Here is a 22,627-nt window from a genome sequence, read left to right as displayed (position 1 = left end):
ATTTTTTTCAATTTAACCAGGGTTCTTAAAGAAGAAGTAATCAATTTATTATTATTATTATTATTATTATTATTATTATTATTATTATTATTATTATTATTATTATTATTATTATTATTATTATTACTGTTATTATTATTATTATTATTATTATTATTATTATTATTATTATTATTTTAAATTTTGTTTTAAAATGGTTTCTAACTACATTAGTTGTAAATAAACAAAGTAAACATGCTCACCGGTTTTACACAGTAATTAATACCAATCTACAAAATGTGTGCCAGTAATTTTGGCGACAGTAATTAAAACCGAGTTTCTTTCATTATAGATTTGTAACATAATAAACAGCCTATTTTGTCAAAATAAATTAATTAAGCACCTAATTATAAGACATGATACATTACTGACCCAAATACAATTTAAGACATAACCAGCAGTGTTTAGCATTAATACCATTCTAAATCAGTTCTATTTCTGTTTATAACCTGGTAGCAGTTTCTACTGATGGAGTTCTGATGGAGTTCTGATGTGTTCTGGCCGTGTGTTCTGTGTTTATAGCAATGTGCTGTAATGACCCTGATTTTGTTATAAACTGTTATGAATATGTTATAAATATGACTGTAGAAAGGACATTATTCATAATAAGACTCTCTGGTGTTTATAACAGTTTATAATCACACCCTCCAGTGTAACCCAAATGAGGATGAGGTTCACATTTGAGTCTGGTTCCTCTCAAGGTTTCTTCCTCTTCCATCTAAGGGAGGTTTTCCTCACCACAGTCACCTCAGGCTTGTTCGTTAGGGATAAATACAAACACATTTAAATACAAGTCTAATATTAATCTGGAACTTTTTACTCCTGTATTAATGTCCTGTAAAGCTACTTTGAGGCAGTGTTCATTTCTTATGAAGTGCTATACAAACAGAATAGAATTATCTCTGTGTAATTCCTCAGCATTTAGTGGCCGCGAAGATCATGGGCTTTTCTCTCGTAATGAAACTTAAGGCCAAGCTGATGAACTTAATACAAGCACAAAGACTTCATTGACCAGTGGTTGAGTTGCAGGTAATTGATGCGATGTAAGATGATATAGAGCTGAAAGCCAGAATAAAACAGCACTTTCTAAGAGAAAGAAGTTTTCTCTTCTCACCACATGGGCAGTAAAAGTGAGCGTCTGTTTCAGATTCTCTGTGAAATGGTGTTTTCACAGATAAAAATAATCAAATCAATGTCTTACTGACACATACCTGACAGACTGCCTCAGACTGGCTGTCTCTACTGTGGAGCCTCTACAGATCGCTCACGAGACAATTATTCACTCAGCCATCACACTGACAGGAGGCAGTGACATCACTGCAGTAGTTTTACCTTCTGATGGTGTTGTGGGAACTGGTGCTGCATGAGATGGGACACAGAACTGCACTTAACTTAGATTGTTAGAATTTTATTACAGTTTATTTATGAACTGCTAATGGTAGAAGCTTCAGGGAATAAGCATTGTACTGGTAACAATGGGACGTTTCACTGGTAACATTGGGACGTTTCACTGGTAACAATGGTACGTTTCACTGGTAACATTGGTACTTTTCACTGGTAACATTGGGACGTTTCACTGGTAACAATGGGACGTTTCACTGGTAACAATGGGACGTTTCACTGGTAACAATGGGACGTTTCACTGGCAACAATGGGACGTTTCACTGGCAACAATGGGACGTTTCACTGGCAACAATGGGACGTTTCACTGGCAACAATGGGACGTTTCACTGGCAACAATGGGACGTTTCACTGGTAACAATGGGACGTTTCACTGGTAACAATGGGACGTTTCACTGGCAACAATGGGACGTTTCACTGGTAACAATGGGACATTTCACTGGCAACAATGGGACGTTTCACTGGTAACAATGGGACGTTTCACTGGCAACAATGGGACGTTTCACTGGTAACAATGGGACGTTTCACTGGTAACAATTGGACGTTTCACTGGTAACATTGGGACATCAGATAATCTGTTTAACGACACTGAAGTTTTCTTGTTTGTGTCATTTTTAAAGTTAAACCCAAAGCATTTGATTTGAATTCTCTAGCACTCTTTTCTTTCACAGGGGTGAGCCTGGTCTCATTGGAAAGAAGAGATTCTCTAGTTTCAGAAACTAGTTTCAGCTTGATTCTAGACCTTACTGGTACAAAGTTACAGAGGCTAGAATGGAAGTTTTGATTTCCGCCTGAGATTTTTTCTGATAAACTGATTAATCTTATTTCTCTGGAACATGATAGGTAACATTTAACGACTGAGGGTCATAGCCACATGTCTTGGCTTTCTCCAAAAAAAATCACGTCAAAAGACCCAAAAAAGGCTTCAATAAATCTATTTTTCTATGGACATGTCCGTCCAGTCATGTGTTTCTTGTTTACTTGTTTACTGTATAACTTTGAATTAAAAGACTGCATGCTCAGTTTAAATGGCCAAAAACCAGCACAGCCTCTCTCTACTATTCTGTTGTGTAAAGAGGCCTGTAACCTGACACCATGAGCTGTGAGAGTGTGAAAAGGTCGAGGATTGCACAATAAACCCATCACGCACGATTTTCGCGCAGAAGCCAGCATTAGAGAGGCGGGTCGTGGCATACCGTTGGAATCGTCTCCTTATTGGCTAAAGAGCTGTATAGGTCCCGGCCAATTTCATTGCTATTGGAAGGAGTAATTGTCAGTCAAGTGAGGGTTCCCAAAAATGATGTCATGACATCATTGGCTTCCCAGCCGTCTATCTCTGCAATACAAGCACCGATTGGCTCAAGTGAGGGCTTATTTGATTCGTTACGCCTTGGGCTATAATTATGAAAATTTAGAATTTTTGAATACCCCAATGAGAAGTTAGAGCCGAAACAATGATGGTGGCGCACTACTGTTTCCAATTTTTCGGAATATTTGCGGCGCGACGAAAGCGTTTTGGATTAAACGGCTTACAGATTTCAGTTCCTTGGACCTGTGGGGATTTTTGTGGAATATTTGTTTTGGAATATATTACCCCAGTGAAGAAAGGGATGCGTCTAAAGGTAAGGAAAAAATGGTCTAGCGCCACCTAGGTCAGTTTTCTCCAAAAAAATTTTCTAAGAGTATGACGGCTATGAATCATATTATGCTTTGTGCGTGGGCTTAAAAAAATATTGAGAGTATAAACTTTACTAGAAACATAAGTTTTTTCGTGTTTTTAGAGGATTTAATGCTTAAAAGTTACAATGAAATTATGCAGCTTCAGCCCCTAGCGGTAGTGTTTCACAGGTGGAACGGTGTTCACTAAGGTTGGTGACCTGCTGTATGTTGGTGCAGCAGATAATTATGGATGCTAATTACTTTAGTCCATTTCAAGTTACTCCAGAGAATGTTTAAAGACTTGAAATCCACCCTTACAGGTCTCGTCCCAATCCCTTATCTCTAACTGCTAATCCCTAAACTAATAAAGGACACAAAATTCTTATAAACTGCAAATGGATACCAGAATAAAAAAAGAAAGAGGTCTCGAATCTTGTTCCCAGATCCAACACAAATTAATTTATCGTAATGTGCATAAATAATTTCAGCCATCTTTGCTAATGGCATTTGGCCTGTGATTGGTCAGGAAGTGCAGTTATGTTGGGTGACACTGGGGGCATTGTGTAGACTAAATTCACCTCGGACTCTGATTGGACGGATTTTCTGACACCCTCGTTTGCTGTAATTGCAACAAAAATAGGTATCAGACTCTGGTGCTGGACGTATGACTCCTCTTCATCAGAATTTAGACCATTAGCAGTGCTATGGTGCAGTTCTGGGCTCTGATTGGTGGTCAGGTGTTGATTCAGTCTCCAGAACAGTATTTATATCAAGGTTTATATTAATGCTCTTGTTCTGATATGGTATTGTTGCTATAGCAACAGCTCAATCACACAAGAGTGAGAGAGAGAAGTGATGCTGGTGAAGAAGTGTCTGTTTATCATTATTATTATCAGGAGAACAGAAGCATGTCTCTTCCACAACATTATGGGTAATAAATGAAACCGAATCACCTCCATGCACGATTTTCACTCAACATCCTGCGTTATTCCTCACATGATAAATGGATTCATCTGGAAGTCAGAATCACAGGAAATGAAGTTTCATGTGGGTTTTGTTCAGAGCTGTACATTAAAACAGTGAAGAAATCAGAGCCCTGTGACTTAAATCGCTCCGTAATTGGAGTGTATTTCTGTGGGGTTTTATCTCATGGTCTTTATCTCAACCTTCCTTCTCCTCTCTCTTATCTCCATGTCTGTTTTTCTCTTCCTTTATCTCCCTCTGTAACTCTTTTCTTCTTTTACTCTCTTTTACCTTTACCTCTGCTGTCATGTTCTTCATGCTTTGGGTATTTCAGGCCAGCAACAAGGTTAAACCCCATCGAGTCTTTACACTTTCCTTCTTGGAAAATATCTAGGAGTGTTTTATTTATTAATTTATTTATTCATTTATGTATTCATTTATTTATTTTTATATAAACATCACTAAAAGCCAAATGTTCAAACAGAAATGAAATGATCCATCTTATTACTGCAAGTCAAACTAAACAACTGAGGAATAGTTTGTTTAGCAAATAAAACATATACTGTATATATTAGTGGGGTCTCCGATGTTTGGAAGCCAATGTCGACATTTGAAATCACCAAAACAAACACACCCCTAACCTAAAAGAAATGTGTCTTTATCATAGCTGAAGGGAAGAACAATACGATTGCAGATAAACAAACAAGCAAAAATGACACACAAGCATAATCATGTAAAGGACAAAGGCATATATTAGTTCTGTGTAACAAAGCAAAACCAACGTTACTCACCTATCGAGAAGGAAAAAAGCGCCTCGGCGTCTTAAGTAAAGTCGGCCACATATTCACAGATCGGAGTTTCCCGAGTCAATAACTCCTGAGCTAAACACTGTTACTACACAAAACGCGGTTGTAGCTGCCTCTCTACATTACTATGATAGAAAAGAGGTGTTATTTGTGTAGTAACAGCGTTTAGCTCAGGAGTTATTGACTCGGGAAACTCCGATCTGTGAATATGTGGCCAACTTCCTGCTCCTTCAGTTCTCTCCAGCGCTGGAAAGCTGATCCTATATTAACACGTCTTTTGATTTTTGTTTAGCTCGTCGTCCCGACTCAGTTTTCCGAAGCATTTCTCAAACATCGGCCACCCCACCATTAAAATACAGTAGCATATTGAAATGAATCATATATTGCAAACAATCATTTGTAAAATAAAATACGGTGTGTGCCTCGAATGACTCATAAATACTTTTTCAGTGAATTACAGGATCAACTAAGCGAATCATTTATAAATATTCCGTGAAAAGTGAATCATTTGGTCAAAAAAGGGAAAAATGAATCATGATGGAAATAATTGTGGAAAAAGTCTATGATGTAAAGGCACACTGTATGCGCTAATTTAACCCACTAATTTAGTTTCTTTATTACATGAGCGAAAATAGTTATTAGATAATAGAAACTCTAATTCCACACACCAAATGAGTCTTTTATGAGAAACTGTTATTAACGTTGTTATTATTAGGGCTAATAATGATGTATGGTGATGTTTAATAACAGTGCTGAAGCAGCTCGAGTAGGAAAGTAGCCACCATCGGACTGAAGGGAGAACATTTCACACCATCCAGAACATTCCGTCTCTTAATGCTGCATTTACTTTTTTTTTTGCCCCTTTTTTTGCCCCCACATCTATAACACACTTATCCTAGCTGATGGAGCTCCCGTGGTCACAGGCTGGTTCTCAGGGCTTCACTTTCCACCGTGACTCAGTCTGTAAGAGTGTTCTTATCTCTCCTCTGTTTAGCCGAGAGACGCATCAGCGCTGATGGACGAGAAACAAATGTGCCCTCAAATACATAGTCTGTAGAACAGAAAGCACATGAGAAGAGAAGGATGGAATAACTGTTAATTGCCCAGGAATAACATAAAAACCTAGAACCTCTGGCAGGAATGTTCATGAGGGTGGAAGCCGTCTTAATGCAACACTCAGGAATAAGTGTAGTGCAGAACTTGTATGTAGTATGTATGGGTGTACCATGGGAATAGTGTGAGTTTAGCATGGGAATGAATCTATTATTGAATTATCATAGTGTAGGAGGTGGGAATGGTTGAAAAAAATCAGAATGAATATGATAGGAATAATGGGAATGATGAGAGTGAAGTAGTGAGGGAATAGTGGGAATGATCGGAGAAACCGGAGTCATGAATAATTTCGATCATTGCAGGATTGGGGATAATTATAGTTGACGTGTGAGTAATTGTTGTATAAGCAGGAAACGATTTTGGTGCAAGAGTTTGTGAATGATCATAGCAGAGGATACGGGAATATTCGGCACAGGAAACAGGAATTATCCTAGTGTAGGAGGTAGAAATGATCGGTGCAATACTCAGGAATTACCCTAGTGCAGGATGGGGGAATAATTGTAGTGGATATGGGAATGATAGTTGTACAGAAGGAGGAATAATTACAGTGTAGTGGCTATTAACTATAGTAAGAATGATCATAGTTTTGGAGACGATAATAACAGAAGTAGGTTCTATAAACCACCTGGTGTTTAGATATCCTGAGTGAATCCCACAAACAAGTGTCTTCATGGTGGTTCTGCTGGATAGCAAAATATCATTTTCACATTTTAGACCGTGGAACATTTCCTTTTCTAGTCGAGTTGAGTCCTAGGCCATGTTTACCACCATCTTTCCAGTATGTTTCAGTGCTTGCTGCAGTGCCCCCTAGTGCCTTCTTTGGCAAATCTCTTGTTCCACTTACATGCTTCAGAGTTCTCCCTCTCCTGAGGGTCTGATTCCTGTTCCGCTTCAGTTTTTATATGACTTGCCCACTTTTAATCCAGATGCCATATGGCCACCATCAGGAACACCAGAGTGCCCCATGTTCATCCAGCCTGAAGAATTTAACAAGGCTTGCAAATGTGAGCTCAGAAACAATCAGCTTGGAGCAGAATATAACGGAGGGAGGAAATGAGCAGACATGTAACTTTTAGCCAAGAATAATTTATTCACAGACTCCATGTTCCTGAGGCAGTGGTGTGATTTTGACTAGCATGCTAGTTACATACTGCATTTTCAAGAAGTGAAGGGAATTTTAGAGCAGAGTTTAAACCTGAAAATAAAGGCGGTGAGGCTACAAGAAAAACCTTCTAAAGATGTTCAGTATCACTGCGGCATTGTCAGTAATGTGGGTGAAGCGAGAATATTATTTAAACTATTAATAATTAAAATAAATGAAACTTTCTGCTCAACATCATGTCCATACATTACACTCTGAGTGTTAAGTCTCTGCAGCTACACTTATGCCCCTTTACCACCGAGGCAGTTTGAGTGCAGGTTCGGAGCCTAATTTAGAACCATTTCTTTCTTTTTTGACAGCCAAAGCACCGGCTCTGAACCAGGAAAAGTGGTTCTTAAGTAGCACCAAAACGTTGCTGGTCTAGACTTAAGAACCGATTGTGTCAGGAGCTGTGGGCGGGACTGAGGGCGGAGCTACTGTTAGCGCCTTTGATAATGTACTTAAAGTATACTAATGTTTAATACAGTTTGGAATGATCAGTTATCAGCACACATAGTAGGTAGCTACATGCTAAGGCTAACTTTTTTCTGTGTTAATGATAAAATAACGTTATGTACTTTCTCCATTACAACCTTTTATACAAATTACACGGAGCTGCACGTACACGTCGGATTCGCCGCGTTTGGATGCCGATGTAGGTTCACAAAGCCATGAGCATTAACGGTAAAGCAACATCCGCCATTGTTGATGATGTGTTTGTGTTTGCCGCTGCTGCGCTAACGTCGCTGTGTAACGTGACACGTATACAGTGACGTCAGACTCGGCTCTGTGACGGCTCTCTAGCCATCACACACACACAGAGACGGAGATGGAAAGGCAAAGAGATGGAAAGGCAAACCGGTTCTTCGAAGGTTTGCCAGTGGAACCAACTTTGAACCAGCACCAGCATTAGCTCTGAGCCAGCACCCGGGTCTTTTTGGTGGAAAAGGGGTATGAGTGTTAAGTCTCTGCAGCTACACTTACTGATCAGCACAGCTTTTTGCTTTCTCTCAATTTAATGACGTCATTGCAGGTAAAGGTGATCATTTATCTATAACAGCAAGTTTTAAAGCGCTTGATTCCTGTTAAAGCAGATGATTAAACATTGGCTCATCGAGTTACTGAGAACCTTTTGAACTCGTCTGTCCTGAAGATTCAGAAAACAGTTCCAGCGTCACCTCTGACTGTTACAAAGCTCTGACACCGGAGACTCCTTCCATACAACATATCACTATAGAACATATAAACCTTTTGGGTGACTGCTGTTCAAATCCCTGGTAAAAAGCCGTTACTGTAGAAACGACAATGCGTTACTGGTGGGGCAGTCGTGGCCTAATGGTTAGAGAGTCTGACTCCTAACCCGAAGGTTGTGGGTTCGAGTCTCGGGCCGGCCACGATTGAGGTGCCCTTGAGCAAGGCACCGAATCCCCCCAACTGCTCCCAGGGCGCCGCAGCATAAATGGCTGCCCACTGCTCCAGGTGTGTGTTCACTGCAGTGTGTGTGTGTGTGTTCACTGCTGTTTGTGTGTGTGCACACACAAACGAATTCTGAGTATGTGTCATCGTACTTATGTCACCGTATGTCACGTCACTTTCGTCACTTACTGTTAAGAAATGGAGAATTCAGCCGCACTGTTGCTAGGGCAACCTCTTATACATATTGTCTCCTTTTTCCTGTTGTTTATAATTAAAAGATTTTCACGCATACGACCCGAAAGCCGTGTCTAAGATGACAGACTGCACGCTATAAGTACACCGTGCACTTAAATATGTGCTACCTGATTTTTCCAGAGCAGTAAATTCCCAAATTGAACCACTTAATTAAATGGAAATGAATTACAGAACGTTACTTCATGCTTATGTTCTGCACCAAAGCAACCCCTGATTTTTAAAAATGTCACTAACACGATGTAAATTTGTCTCCACAACAAAGCTGCGTTCTTATTCTTAGTATTTTATGGAGAATGTTACCGCTTGCGTTGTTGATTAAATGTCGTGGTTTGTTGTGTTTTATAGAGAACATTCATCACAGCAACTGAAACAATCCCTCAATTTTTTTCGTTTATTCCTGCCAGCTTGACGTTGGTTGTAATTTTCGCTGAAGGCTTTGAAATATTTAATAACACAAAACGTCTGCACGGTCGTGTAGTGGGCTCTGAGAGCGAGCTATATGCATGCTTTATGTCTCCATAATCTGTAATAGCTCTGATCCATTTAAGGATGATGAGACCTGGAGTGGTCTTTTGGTACGTTCCTGTTCGGCCTCAGATCCCTCACACACGCTCCGTACTGAATACAGCTAGATCGATATGTTTTCCATTTACGCTCTGATAGTCGCTCCCACCGGTGGGCTGAGGAGTGTATTAACACCGATGTTCTCGGTCGATTTGTCATCTCAATAATTTGTTTCGGAGAGAGGTGAGTGGATAAGGATGAGGTTGATGTTTTGGCCAAAAAGCCTCTTTACAGTTAATAAATTGGTATTTGGTCATTTTCTGAATAAGGTCTGGTAGTTTATTGTCCACATACTGCAATTTATCTCTTAACCTTTCAATCAGACTGAAAGAGCTTCATAATGGAAAGTCATCCGGAAGCAATTTATGAACCTTAAGCCAACGATTAAGATGACACATTATATTTTTGTTTGTCTGTGTTGTGGAATGTCTAAAATATGTTAATGCCTCTTGTCATTTTCATCATCACAGCTGTAAACACTCCTTCCCTGACCAGCATCTCTATTTGTTCTCTCGCTCTCAAAGATAAGATAAAACCACACCATGGTGTTTTATAGAGGGACTGCGACTCCTCATGCCTGAAAGCTTTGGGTTTGACTGAGTATATTGCCCCAGGAATGTAGTAACATTTTTGACATAATAACCTGGAACAAATGACCTTGAACAACAGACTGTTAGGGAACTGGGAATTTGAGACAATGAAACTATAGTGCACTAAGAATTAGAGACTCTGGAACCATAGGGAACTGGGAATTCAAGACAATGGAACCATTGGGAACTGGGAATTCAAGACAATGGAACCATTGGGAACTGGGAATTCAAGACAATGGAACCATTGGGAACTGGGAATCCAAGACAATGAAACCATAGGGAACTGGGAATTCAAGACAATGGAACCATAGGCAACTGGGAATTTGAGACTCTGGAACCATTGGGAACTGGGAATTCAAGACTATGGAACCACTGGGAACTGGGAATTTGAGACTATGGAACCATTGGGAACTGGGAATTCAAGACAATGGAACCATAGGGAACTGGGAATTTGAGACTCTGGAACCATTGGGAACTGGGAATTCAAGACTATGGAACCACTGGGAACTGGGAATCCAAGACAATGGAACCATAGGGAACTGGGAATTTGAGACTCTGGAACCATTGGGAACTGGGAATTCAAGACTATGGAACCATTGGGAACTGGGAATCCAAGACAATGGAACCATAGGGAACTGGGAATTCAAGACTATGGAACCACTGGGAACTGGGAATTCAAGACAATGGAACCATAGGGAACTGGGAATTTGAGACTCTGGAACCATTGGGAACTGGGAATTCAAGACTATGGAACCATAGGGAACTGGGAATTTGAGACTCTGGAACCATTGGGAACTGGGAATTCAAGACTATGGAACCATTGGGAACTGGGAATCCAAGACAATGGAACCATAGGGAACTGGGAATTCAAGACTCGAACCATAGGGAACTGGGAATTCAAGACAATGGAACCATAGGGAACTGGGAATTTGAGACTCTGAAAAGATAAGCCATTGTGAAAGAGGAAAAGAAAATGTTCTGAGAACATAAGACCTTGTGAATTCAAGACTCAGGTAACAGAGATCACAGGGAATCCAAGACTCAGTGAACACAAATCTTTGCCAATTCAGGACTGTGGAAACAAATTGTTGAGAAAAAAAAAGTTCCAGGAGCATAGGACTTTTGACATTTAGGACTTTGGGGATGAAGGGCCTTGAGAGGAATACAGGATAAGAATACAGGTTCTGAGAACATACAACCCAAAGAGTACAGGACTATTGGAACACATGGAATAGTGAGTTCGGGGTACTCAGGATCATGGGAATATAAAAGCTTAGGAATATACAGGACCTTGGGAATATAGAACCCTAGTAGTGTAAGACTCGGTTAATATAAACCTTTTGTTTAACTTTATAATGTAGCTGCTTTAAATCAGGAATATTCTTACTTCTTTGTAATATTAACTACTGAAGTGGCTACCAACACACACACATGCACACACACACACACACACACACACACACACACACACACACACTGGCCAGACTGAGATGTCCCTTTGCATTTCCAGTCTATTGTTCAGTTGCTCCCTGGAGCTTCATTTTCTGTTGGAGCTGCTCCAGTGTGCAGATGGTTTTCAGCACTATTCAGTGTCACACACACACACACACACACACACACACACACACACACACACACACACACACACACACACACAAACACACACACACATACACCTTTATCAGCTAATTAGAGTGACAGAAGCACAACTGTGTGAAAATTGTGAATATTAAACACCCCCTCGCGATGGGATCCTCTTCTTTGATGAAAAGGTCAGCGGCGCTCCGCAGTGTAATTATCAGCCACGTCTCTAATCATGATTTACTTTCTGATATTGTAATTAATTAAGGGCTAATGGAGAGGAATGGTGTTTGCTTCTGCACCTTCATCTGAGGTCAGCGAGCAGAATTTGTGAAATTAATCATCACTTAACAAGTCTCTCTCTCTCTGTGTGTGTGTGTGTGTGTGTGTGTGTGTGTGTGTGTGAGACAACTTAAAATATTCATTTATCTCCTGCTCAGCTTATTTTCCATGTGTATGTTGACCTTTCCATTAGAGCTGTTTCTGTTATACTGAATTAATTGTGGTTTGTGAAATCATTCTGTTTAAATATAATGATTTATAGTCTTTCTTCTGTGTGTGTGTGTGTGTGTGTGTGTGTGTGTGTGTGTGTGTGTGTGTGTGTGTGTGTGTGTGTGTTAAACCTTTCTGTAGGGTTTATTATATATTTTATGTATCTAAGTACAGACCATTAAAGGGTCTGTGACTCTGACAAGTCTATAAAATCCTGATGGGTCACACGGTGTGGCGGAGTTCAGACTTCTGTGTGGTTTATACACTGACCCAATTATCTGAGTAAGGACCAGAATACGTTCTGAGCACGGAACGGAAAAAAGATCCAAAGGGTTTAATTATCGGACTACAATTATCATCTCCACATCCTACATGTGTACAGATTACACTGTTTGGCTTTTACACACACCTGTTGTATCATATTAACAACATTCTGGAAAAAAGTGATCCAAAATAAAGCCCTAATTTAGTGTGTTTAGCTGTAATTTCCATCCATTTATCTATATATCCATCTATCCATCCATCCATCTATTTCCTACAAGATTGTGGAGAACCTGGAGCCCATCTCAGGAGACTCAGGTCACAAGGCAGCATACAGTCTGGACAGGATGCCAGTCTCACTCAGGGCACAGTTACACGCACACACACTCAAACACACACACACACACACACTCTTTCAGAGATGTCAAATTAGAGATGTCAGTCAACCAACAGCGCAAGTGTATGAGATCCTGGAGAACCCAGAGGAAACCCCAGAGAAACAGGATGAATCCAACCCCAAACCCTGAAGGTCTGATGCAAACCTACTAAATCAACACATTTAAAAATAAATAAATGAGGACCCAAAGATCTAATTTTGGCCCAGGCTAGGGTGAGTGTGGGGCCTAATATTTTATAGAGGGTTCATAAAAAGATGTAAAGATCTGAAATCGATTAAAAATCTATGGAGTCTATGTAGAGTAGAAAAAAGCTTAGGGACAACCACAGGGTGTAGAAGTCAGGTGTAGATGCCAGTTTACACTTTCAAAGCACAAATCATCAGAAGAGAAAAGAGATAAACTGAGAGAGATCAGTAGAAGAGTATAGATGGAGTTGAGTGCTTAAGCTTTATATATCAGCGCGTGTGTGTGTGTGTGTGTGTGTGTGTGTGTGTGTGTGTGTGTGTGTGTGTGTTTGTGTGTGAGACGTCTCAGACCTCCAGAGCAGAGAGCTCTTATCTAAATGTGAATAGAGGGTGAGGTTGATTTAGACTTTCTCTCTTGTGTGTGTGCGTGTGTGTGATTGTGTGTGTGCGTGCGTGTGTGTGTGCGTATGTGTGTGTGTGTGTGTGTGTGTGTGTAAGAGACGTCTCAGACCTCCAGAGCAGAGAGCTCTTATCTAATATAAAAATTAAAATTATGTGAATAGAGGGTGGGGTTGATTTAGACGTTCTCTCTCTCTCGTGTGTGTGTGTGTGTGACCCTTACTGCTGCTTTAATATTTATTAATTAATAAACAGTGTTTGTTAAAGCTGTCTGTCCACATGTCCACATCATTATTGACTTTAACAATGATTAAAGAAAGCGTCTCATGTCATTAATCCCCCCACGTTGCCTCGTCCGTCTCAGGACTCACTGATAACGACGTCGCTTCAGCTGGAATCGTTATATTCATTATATTTGAAGAGTGTAATGTCGCTGTAACTGTCCCATAAACACTTTATCACACTGACACGCTTCATTTGTCTTCTTCTCTCCATCTGTCGCTGCACGATGGTCTGATGTTTAGAATTTCTACAGTAACCTCCAGCACACGTCTGATCTATGTTGTGTTGTCAGGTTGTGTTATTGCTTCTCTCTTGTCCTGAGCGAACTGCACTTGTTTACAGTAAAACGATCCTGTTTACACCCTGCACTATTTCTCTGGGGTTGATTACAGACATGTAGTGGATTTATTACTGTGACTGAACAGACTAGCTTCAACCTCACTTCTGTAGCTCCGCCCACTACACTGTGTCTGATGTCATTTGTATAAAGGTCCAATCTGATCCAATCTATCTGATATTAAACTTTGGTTCACTCAGTGTACGCATGGTACTCATGGTACTCAGTGTACTCATGGTACTCATGGTACTCAGTGTACTCATGGTACTCAGTGTACTCATGGTACTCAGTGTACTCATGGTACTCATGGTACTCAGTGTACGCATGGTACTCATGGTACTCAGTGTACGCATGGTACTCATGGTGCTCAGTGTACTCATGGTACTCAGTGTACGCATGGTACTCATGGTGCTCAGTGTACTCATGGTACTCAGTGTACTCATGGTACTCATGGTGCTCAGTGTACGCATGGTACTCATGGTACTCAGTGTACGCATGGTACTCATGGTGCTCAGTGTACTCATGGTACTCAGTGTACTCATGGTACTCATGGTTCTCAGTGTACTCATCGTGCTCAGGGTGCTCATGGTACTCATGGTACTCAGTGTACTCATGGTACTCATGGTTCCCAGTGTACTCATGGTGCTCAGTGTACTTATGGTACTCATGGTGCTCAGTGTACTTATGGTACTCATGGTGCTCAGTGTACTCATGGTGCTCAGGGTGCTCATGGTACTCAGTGTACTCATGGTGCTCAGTGTACTCATGGTACTCAGTGTACTCATGGTGCTCAGTGTACTCATGGTACTCAGTGTACTCATGGTACTCAGTGTACTCATGGTACTCATGGTGCTCAGTGTACTCATGGTTCTCAGTGTACTCATGGTTCTCAGTGTACTCATGGTGCTCAGGGTTCTCAGTGTACTCATAGTGCTCAGGGTTCTCAGTGTACTCATGGTGCTCAGTGTACTCATGGTACTCATGGTACTCAGTGTACTCATGGTACTCAGTGTACTCATGGTGCTCAGGGTACTCATGGTACTCATGGTGCTCAGGGTGCTCAGTGTACTCATGGTGCTCAGGGTGCTCAGTATACTCATGGTGCTCAGGGTGCTCAGTATACTCATGGTGCTCAGGGTGCTCAGTATACTCATGGTGCTCAGGGTGCTCAGTATACTCATGGTGCTCAGGGTACTCATGGTGCTCATGGTTCTCATTGTACTCTTAGTTGTCAGTGTACTCATGGTACTCATGGTGCTCAGTGTACTCATGGTACTCATAGTGTTCAGTGTTCTCATAGTGTTCAGTGTACACAGTGTACTCATAGTGTTCAGTGTACACAGTGTACTCATAGTGTTCAGTGTACTCAGTGTTCTCATAGTGTTCAGTGTACTCACAGTGTGCTCATAGTGTTCAGTGTACTCAGTGTGCTCATAGTGTTCAGTGTACTCAGTGTGCTCATAGTGTTCAGTGTACTCAGTGTACTCATAGTGTTCAGTGTACTCAGTGTACTCACAGTGTTCAGTGTACTCACAGTGTTCAGTGTACTCAGTGTACTCACAGTGTTCAGTGTACTCATAGTGTTCAGTGTACTCAGTGTACTCATAGTGTTCAGTGTACTCACAGTGTTCAGTGTACACAGTGTACTCATAGTGTTCAGTGTACACAGTGTACTTGTATTGTTCAGTGTACTCAGTGTACTTATAGTGTTCAGTGTACTCAGTGTACTCATAGTGTTCAGTGTACTCATAGTGTTCAGTGTACTCACAGTGTTCAGTGTACTCGGTGTACTCATAATGTTCAGTGTACTCACAGTGTTCAGTGTACTCAGTGTACTCACAGTGTTCAGTGTACTCAGTGTACTCATAGTGTTCAGTGTACTCGGTGTACTCATAGTGTTCAGTGTACTCAGTGTACTCATGGTGCTCAGTGTACTCATGGTACTCATGGTACTCAGTGTACTCATGGTACTCAGTGTACTCATGGTGCTCAGGGTACTCATGGTACTCATGGTGCTCAGGGTGCTCAGTGTACTCATGGTGCTCAGGGTGCTCAGTATACTCATGGTGCTCAGGGTGCTCAGTATACTCATGGTGCTCAGGGTACTCATGGTGCTCATGGTTCTCATTGTACTCTTAGTTGTCAGTGTACTCATGGTACTCATGGTGCTCAGTGTACTCATGGTACTCATAGTGTTCAGTGTTCTCATAGTGTTCAGTGTACACAGTGTACTCATAGTGTTCAGTGTACACAGTGTACTCATAGTGTTCAGTGTACACAGTGTACTCATAGTGTTCAGTGTACTCAGTGTTCTCATAGTGTTCAGTGTACTCAGTGTACTCATAGTGTTCAGTGTACTCAGTGTACTCATAGTGTTCAGTGTACTCAGTGTACTCATAGTGTTCAGTGTACTCAGTGTACTCATAGTGTTCAGTGTACTCATAGTGTTCAGTGTACTCAGTGTACTCATAGTGTTCAGTGTACTCAGTGTACTCATAGTGTTCAGTGTACTCAGTGTACTCATAGTGTTCAGTGTACTCATAGTGTTCAGTGTACACAGTGTACTCATAGTGTTCAGTGTACACAGTGTACTTATATTGTTCAGTGTACTCAGTGTACTTATAGTGCTCAGTGTACTCATAGTGTTCAGTGTACTCATAGTGTTCAGTGTACTCATAGTGTTCAGTGTACACAGTGTACTCATAGTGTTCAGTGTACTCATAGTGTTCAGTGTACTCAGTGTACTCATAGTGTTCAGTGTACTCAGTGTACTCATAGTGTTCAGTGTACTCAGTGTACTCATAGTGTTCAGTGTACTCATAGTGTTCAGTGTACTCAGTGTACTCATAGTGTTCAGTGTACTCAGTGTACTCATAGTGTTCAGTGTACTCAGTGTACTCATAGTGTTCAGTGTACTCAGTGTACTCATAGTGTTCAGTGTACTCATAGTGTTCAGTGTACTCATAGTGTTCAGTGTACTCAGTGTGCTCATAAGCTTCAGGCACAGACACACTGCCCTTGGACGTAAACGCTGATGAACTAACAGCTTTACGCTTTCTCTTTCTCTCTTTCTTCCCCGTCTGCTCACCGCACTGCTGATACGGACGTGGACGAAGGCTCAGGTAAGTAACACTTGTTCTCTTTGTGCACTGCCTTCCTCCTTCATTCTCTCTTTCCCTCCATCATCATCTGATGATGTTGCTCTGTCGAGTGAAGGAACTCTCAGATAAGTAACTCTCTATTCTGAAGGATAGAAAAAGAAAAGATGATGAGAAGCATAGGAGGAGACAGAACTATAGTGTGAGTTGTGTTGTTGGATTATTAAGGGGCGGGGCTTAAACAGGATTATTGGTTTCAATTTCTCAGAACCCTAATCTAGTGTTCTTCATATTTATCATTTCATTAAGAAAAGAACTGTTAATGAATCTGTTTATCCTAAAAAAAAAGACACAAAAATTATTAGTTAGCTAGCGATGATGTCACAAAAGCTTGTAAACAGCCAATAGAGGGATGAAGGGATGAGAGGGAGGGGCGAAAGGAGAATGAGTGAGATTGTAGAAAGGATTGAAAGATTAAAAGTAAGTGTACTGTAGGTAAGATGAAAAAGAAAGTAATGGAATGGAACGAGAGAAGAAGGAAAGAAAGGATGATGGAAGAGAGATGGAAGAACAAAAATATTGAAGAACAGAAAGAGATGGGCTGAGATTAAAATGATGGAAGAAAGAAAATTATGAAACAATAGATGGAGGGACGAAAGACAAAATTGGACAGATGGACAGACAGAGAGAAAGATGAATGGATAAAATGGAAAGAAAGATGGTGAGAGACAAAGATGTGAAGAGGAAGACCGATATAGAGAGATTAAGACCGGGAAAGACAAAAAGAGATGGATGGAGATAAAGTGAGAACTGAATGCAATGATGGACAGAAAAGCGTGGAAAGAAAAATTGAGGTGAAGTGAAAACAGAGGAAGGAGTCATAGGAAAAGAAGGATAGAGAAAGAAAAGGATGAGGCAAATATAGAAGGAGGGATAGAAAGAGTTAAAAGAAAGATAGAGAAATGGAGGAAAATAGGAAGATTATATGGGATAAATAGAGACAAAAAACAGAGGGAGAATGATTAGGAAAGAATAACGTGATAGAAAGATCAGATATGTAAAAATGAATGGAGAAGAGAAAAGGGGAAAGAAGAAAAAGAAGGAGAGGACTATGTGGGTGGAGATAAAGAATAAAGGGAAACAATGGAGGGAAACATATTGTAGGACAAGATGAGAGAGAGAAAGAGCAGATGCTTTATATAAAGCAGAGAGATGGAGAGAACTCGTCTTCCTCTATCGGCCGTTCATTTATTCTGTCGTTCTTCTGCATTGAAGGAGTAGATGAGTGGTTCTGTAATGCAGCGTGTGATCACCGTGTTTAAATCAGCCTCTCTGGAATCTTTACCGTGTTTATCACTCGCTTCCTCTCGTTCACTCATCACTCGCTCATCTCTTAAACACCGTCTTTAAAAGTTTATTAGGACCCAGAGGTGTTCAGATCTAAAAGACACATCTGTAAAGATAGAGGGAGGGAGAGAGGGAGAGAGATGGAGAGGTAACGATAAAGGCAGAACAAAACAAAAGAAATTGTGAGGGAGAAACAAGCGACATTTTGAAGACGGAAAGATGGAAAGATTGAGTGAGAGTGAAAAGAACATGACGAGACAAGAGAAAGAAATGAAAAAGAAACGAGAATAAAGACGAGAGGGAAAAGAGGAGGAAAGGCAGGAGAAGAAAAATGAGAAGAGGACGGAAAGAAAATTGAAAAAACGAAAGCATGATTAGAGAAAGAGGGAGGAGTCACTATCACTTCATTTTTGTATCACTCTTTCCTCTCAGAGGAGAAGTGAAGGATAATGAACAGATGGAGGACAGGTAGAGATATGAGTCCTGCAGTGGAACTGACGATTTGTATTCATTTCTTTATTGCATTTACCTTTACTGTAGCCACGCCCACTTCATTACCATATCAGAGTTATGTAGATCATTCATTGTATGATGTTATAAAGGTAATGTCTTATAGAAAGATTATTTAAAGTTAGTGTGTGTGTGTGTGTGTGTGTGTGTGTGTGTGTGTGTGTGTGTGTGTGTGTGTGTGTGTGTGTGTGTAGGTGTCTGAGGTCGTACCATGTCGGGGTGTGTGTGCAGTGTATCAGTGGGTGACAGAGTCCTGGTCCTTCTGCTCCATCAACACGGTGGATGAAGGGAGCACATGTGGAGAGGGAGTGCAGAGTCGCAAGATCCGGTACACACACACACACACACACACACACACACACACACACACACTGTGTACAAGTTCACATATACATACACTCAAATGAACACATTACACAAGGATTTACACACAGTTACACAACATTGTATTCGATGTTACACACACACACTACAGATAGTTACACACTGAATATACACAAATTCTGAGTAACACACATACATTACCAAGGTTTTACACACACACACACACACACACACACACACACACTCTGACCATGGTGCAAACACACAGTTATTACACTGAGTCATGCCGTCACCTCCTATATAATTACAGTTAAAGCGTCTTCACATCATGACAGAATTACTGTAATTAAACACGACATCTCTGAGAGTGGTTCATCTACTCTGACTGAACCGTTTCTATGGCAACACATGCGCAATGCCAAAACTGGAACAATAACCGCTGTAATGGTTCAGAGTTAGCTAAACGCTGGTTTAGCATCTTTCACTTTGTGTGTTTTAGGATGAAAAGGTAAATATTTGTTATTATCTGTAAATATCTGTCAGAGCGTTAGTTTGTGTCTATATTCATCTGTCTGTCTGTATATCAGTCTGTCTGTCTGTATATCTTTCTGACTCTTTATATCTGTCTGTCTATCTGACTCTTTGTATATCTGTCTGACAGTCTGTCTGTATATCTGTCTGACTGTGTATTTGTCTGACTGCTGACTGACTGTATGTCAGGCTGACTGACTGTATGTCAGGCTGACCGACTGTACTGTATGTCAGGCTGACCGACTGTACTGTATGTCAGGGTGACCGACTGTACTGTATGTCAGGCTGAACGACTGTATGTCTGGCTAACCGACTGTATGTCTGGCTGACTGACTGTATGTCAGGCTGACCGACTGTATGTCTGGCTAACCGACTGTATGTCTGGCTGACCGACTGTATGTCTGGCTGACCGACTGTATGTCTGGCTGACCAACTGTATGTCAGGCTGACCGACTGTATGTCAGGCTGACCGACTGTATGTCTGGCTGACTGACTGTATGTCTGGCTGACCGACTGTATGTCAGGCTGACCGACTGTACAGTATGTCTAGCTGTCTGACTGTATGTCTGGCTGACTGTATACATGTCTGAAGGTGTCTGGCTGATTATATCTGTCTGACTGACTGTATATCTGTCTGACTTTCTGTCTGTATATCAGTTTGCCTGGCTGACTACATATCTGTCTGACTGTATGTCTGAAGATGTCTAGCCGACTGTCTGTATATATGTCTGTCTGTTTAACAGTCTGTATATCTGTCTGTCTATTTGACGCTCTGTATAAATGTCTGACTGTCTGTCTATATATCTGTCTGTCTGTCTGTAGGTGTCTGTCTGTGTGTATATTTGTCTGACTGTCTGTATAACTGTCTGTGTGTCTGGTTGACTGTCTGTATGTCTGTCTGATTGTCTATCTGTCTGTCTGTCTGGGTGACTTTCTGTCTGTATACCAGTCTGTCTGTATATCTGACTGTCTGACTGTCTACATATCAGTCTGTGTGCATGGGTATAAATCTGTCTATCTGTTCTTCTGTCTGTCTGTTTGTTTGTATATTTCTCTGTCATTTGGTTGTTCTGTGTATTCTTTGTCTGTATTCCTATCTGTCTGTTTGCCTTTATAGCATAACTGCTGCAGCATTTATCAGTGGAACATAGAGAAAGATACACAGACAGACAGAGAGTCAGACAGAGAGACAGACAGATGAAACAGGAAAGGATTAACAGAAGGAATTCACAGTCAGAGGTAAACATATACAAATGAATATTTTATTGCTACTCTAAAGGAATCTTTTGCATCACAATTCAATACAGACGTGTCAAACTGGACATCAGAGAAAAATGAACACAAAAAAACGGAGCCATGATCCCCACGCACACACACACGCACACACACACAAGAAATAACAATCTTCTCCTCCTTCTCGTTCTGTAGGTGTGTACTGCGTGGTGATGGTGTTAATGAGAGTCATACTGTTAATGACTCTCTGTGTGATCAGGACGATGCCCCTGCTCAAGCTCGCACTTGCATACTGCCTTGTCCTGGTGACTGTGTAATGTCTCCCTGGAGTCACTGGAGTTCATGCCCCATGGTAACAACCTCATACCTCTCAGATCACCATGACAATAGATACAGGGCATATGCTTATGGTGATAGGTGTGAAAGAGGTCTTACTTGGCTAGTATGGGAATAAAGACAGAACCTACAAGGAAAAACATATGCCGTGGAATGAAGACAGAAAGGTCTATGGAAATTTGGTGGAGATGGAACTATGGGTTGGGATGAGGTTGGAAACAGAACCTGTAATATGATGTGTGGGAATCCAAAAGGATCTGTTGCAGCAGCATGGGGATGAATATTGGATTTATGAGGATGGATGGAACTGGGATGGGACAAGACCAGTGGGAATAAATTGGGATGGAGACAGAACCTAAGGGAATGAAGTGAGAATAGAGAAAGGACAAATGGTAGTGAAGTGAGAATGAGGTAAGGATAAACACTAGACCAACAGCAATGAGGTGGGAACCTACCTAAACCTGCATGGATGCTCTGGGGAAGCAGATGCATAAAGAGACAGTACCTGGTGATGGGGTTAAGACTGAGAAAGGATCAGTGAGAATGAGGGTGTAACAGTGGCAAGATCAGTGGGGATGAGGTGAAGATAAATATCTATCCGTGCTCAACTGTAAGAATGGGGTGGGGATGGAGCCAGGAACTGTAAGAATGGGTTGGGGATGGAGACAGGACCTGTGTGGGTCGAGACAGGACCTGTAAGAATGGGGTGGGGATGGAGACAGGACCTGTGGGGGTGGAGACAGGACCTGTAAGAATGGGGTGGGGATGGAGACAGGACCTGTAAGAATGGGGTGGGGATGGAGACAGGACCTGTGTGTGTGGAGACAAGACCTGTAAGAATGGGGTGGGGATGGAGACAGGACCTGTGGGGGTGGAGACAAGACCTGTAAGTATGGGGTGGGGATGGAGACAGTACCTGTAAGAATGGGGTGGGGATGGAGACAGGACCTGTAAGAATGGGGTGGGGATGGAGACAGGACCTGTGGGGGTGGAGACAGGACCTGTAAGAATGGGGTGGGGATGGAGACAGGACCTGTAAGAATGGGGTGGGGATGGAGACAGGACCTGTGGGGGTGGAGACAGGACCTGTAAGAATGGGGTGGGGATGGAGACAAGACCTGTGGGGGATGGAGACAGTACCTGTAAGAATGGGGTGGGGATGGAGACAGGACCTGTGGGGGATGGAGACAGTACCTGTAAGAATGGGGTGGGGATGGAGACAGGACCTGTGGGGGTGGAGACAGGACCTGTAAGAATGGGGTGGGGATGGAGATAGGACCTGTGGGGGTGGAGACAGGACCTGTAAGAATGGGGTGGGGATGGAGACAAGACCTGTGGGGGTGGAGACAGGACCTGTAAGAATGGG

The 22,627-nt window shown here is 41.6% G+C and overlaps 1 protein-coding gene across 3 annotated transcripts in view; it reads left to right on the top strand.

Moving 5' to 3' along the window:
* thsd7ba (thrombospondin, type I, domain containing 7Ba) overlaps positions 1-22,627 on the top strand; it is a 277,509-nt gene that overhangs the window by 209,293 nt on the left and 45,589 nt on the right. For 2 of the 3 annotated variants that reach the window (XM_047815386.1, XM_047815385.1), the window contains exons 17-19: positions 16,999-17,004; positions 19,032-19,165; positions 21,121-21,277. In XM_047815386.1, coding sequence (XP_047671342.1) covers positions 16,999-17,004; positions 19,032-19,165; positions 21,121-21,277 — 297 coding nt within the window. The remainder of the gene's footprint in view (positions 1-16,998; positions 17,005-19,031; positions 19,166-21,120; positions 21,278-22,627) is intronic. The other variant, XM_047815387.1, reaches the window with a different exon arrangement.

The sequence above is a fragment of the Tachysurus fulvidraco genome, chromosome 6 (genome assembly GCF_022655615.1).
Source record: "Tachysurus fulvidraco isolate hzauxx_2018 chromosome 6, HZAU_PFXX_2.0, whole genome shotgun sequence".
In the NCBI taxonomy this organism is placed as follows: Eukaryota; Metazoa; Chordata; class Actinopteri; order Siluriformes; family Bagridae; genus Tachysurus; species Tachysurus fulvidraco.
This window is presented reverse-complemented; position numbering and strand designations above follow the sequence as displayed.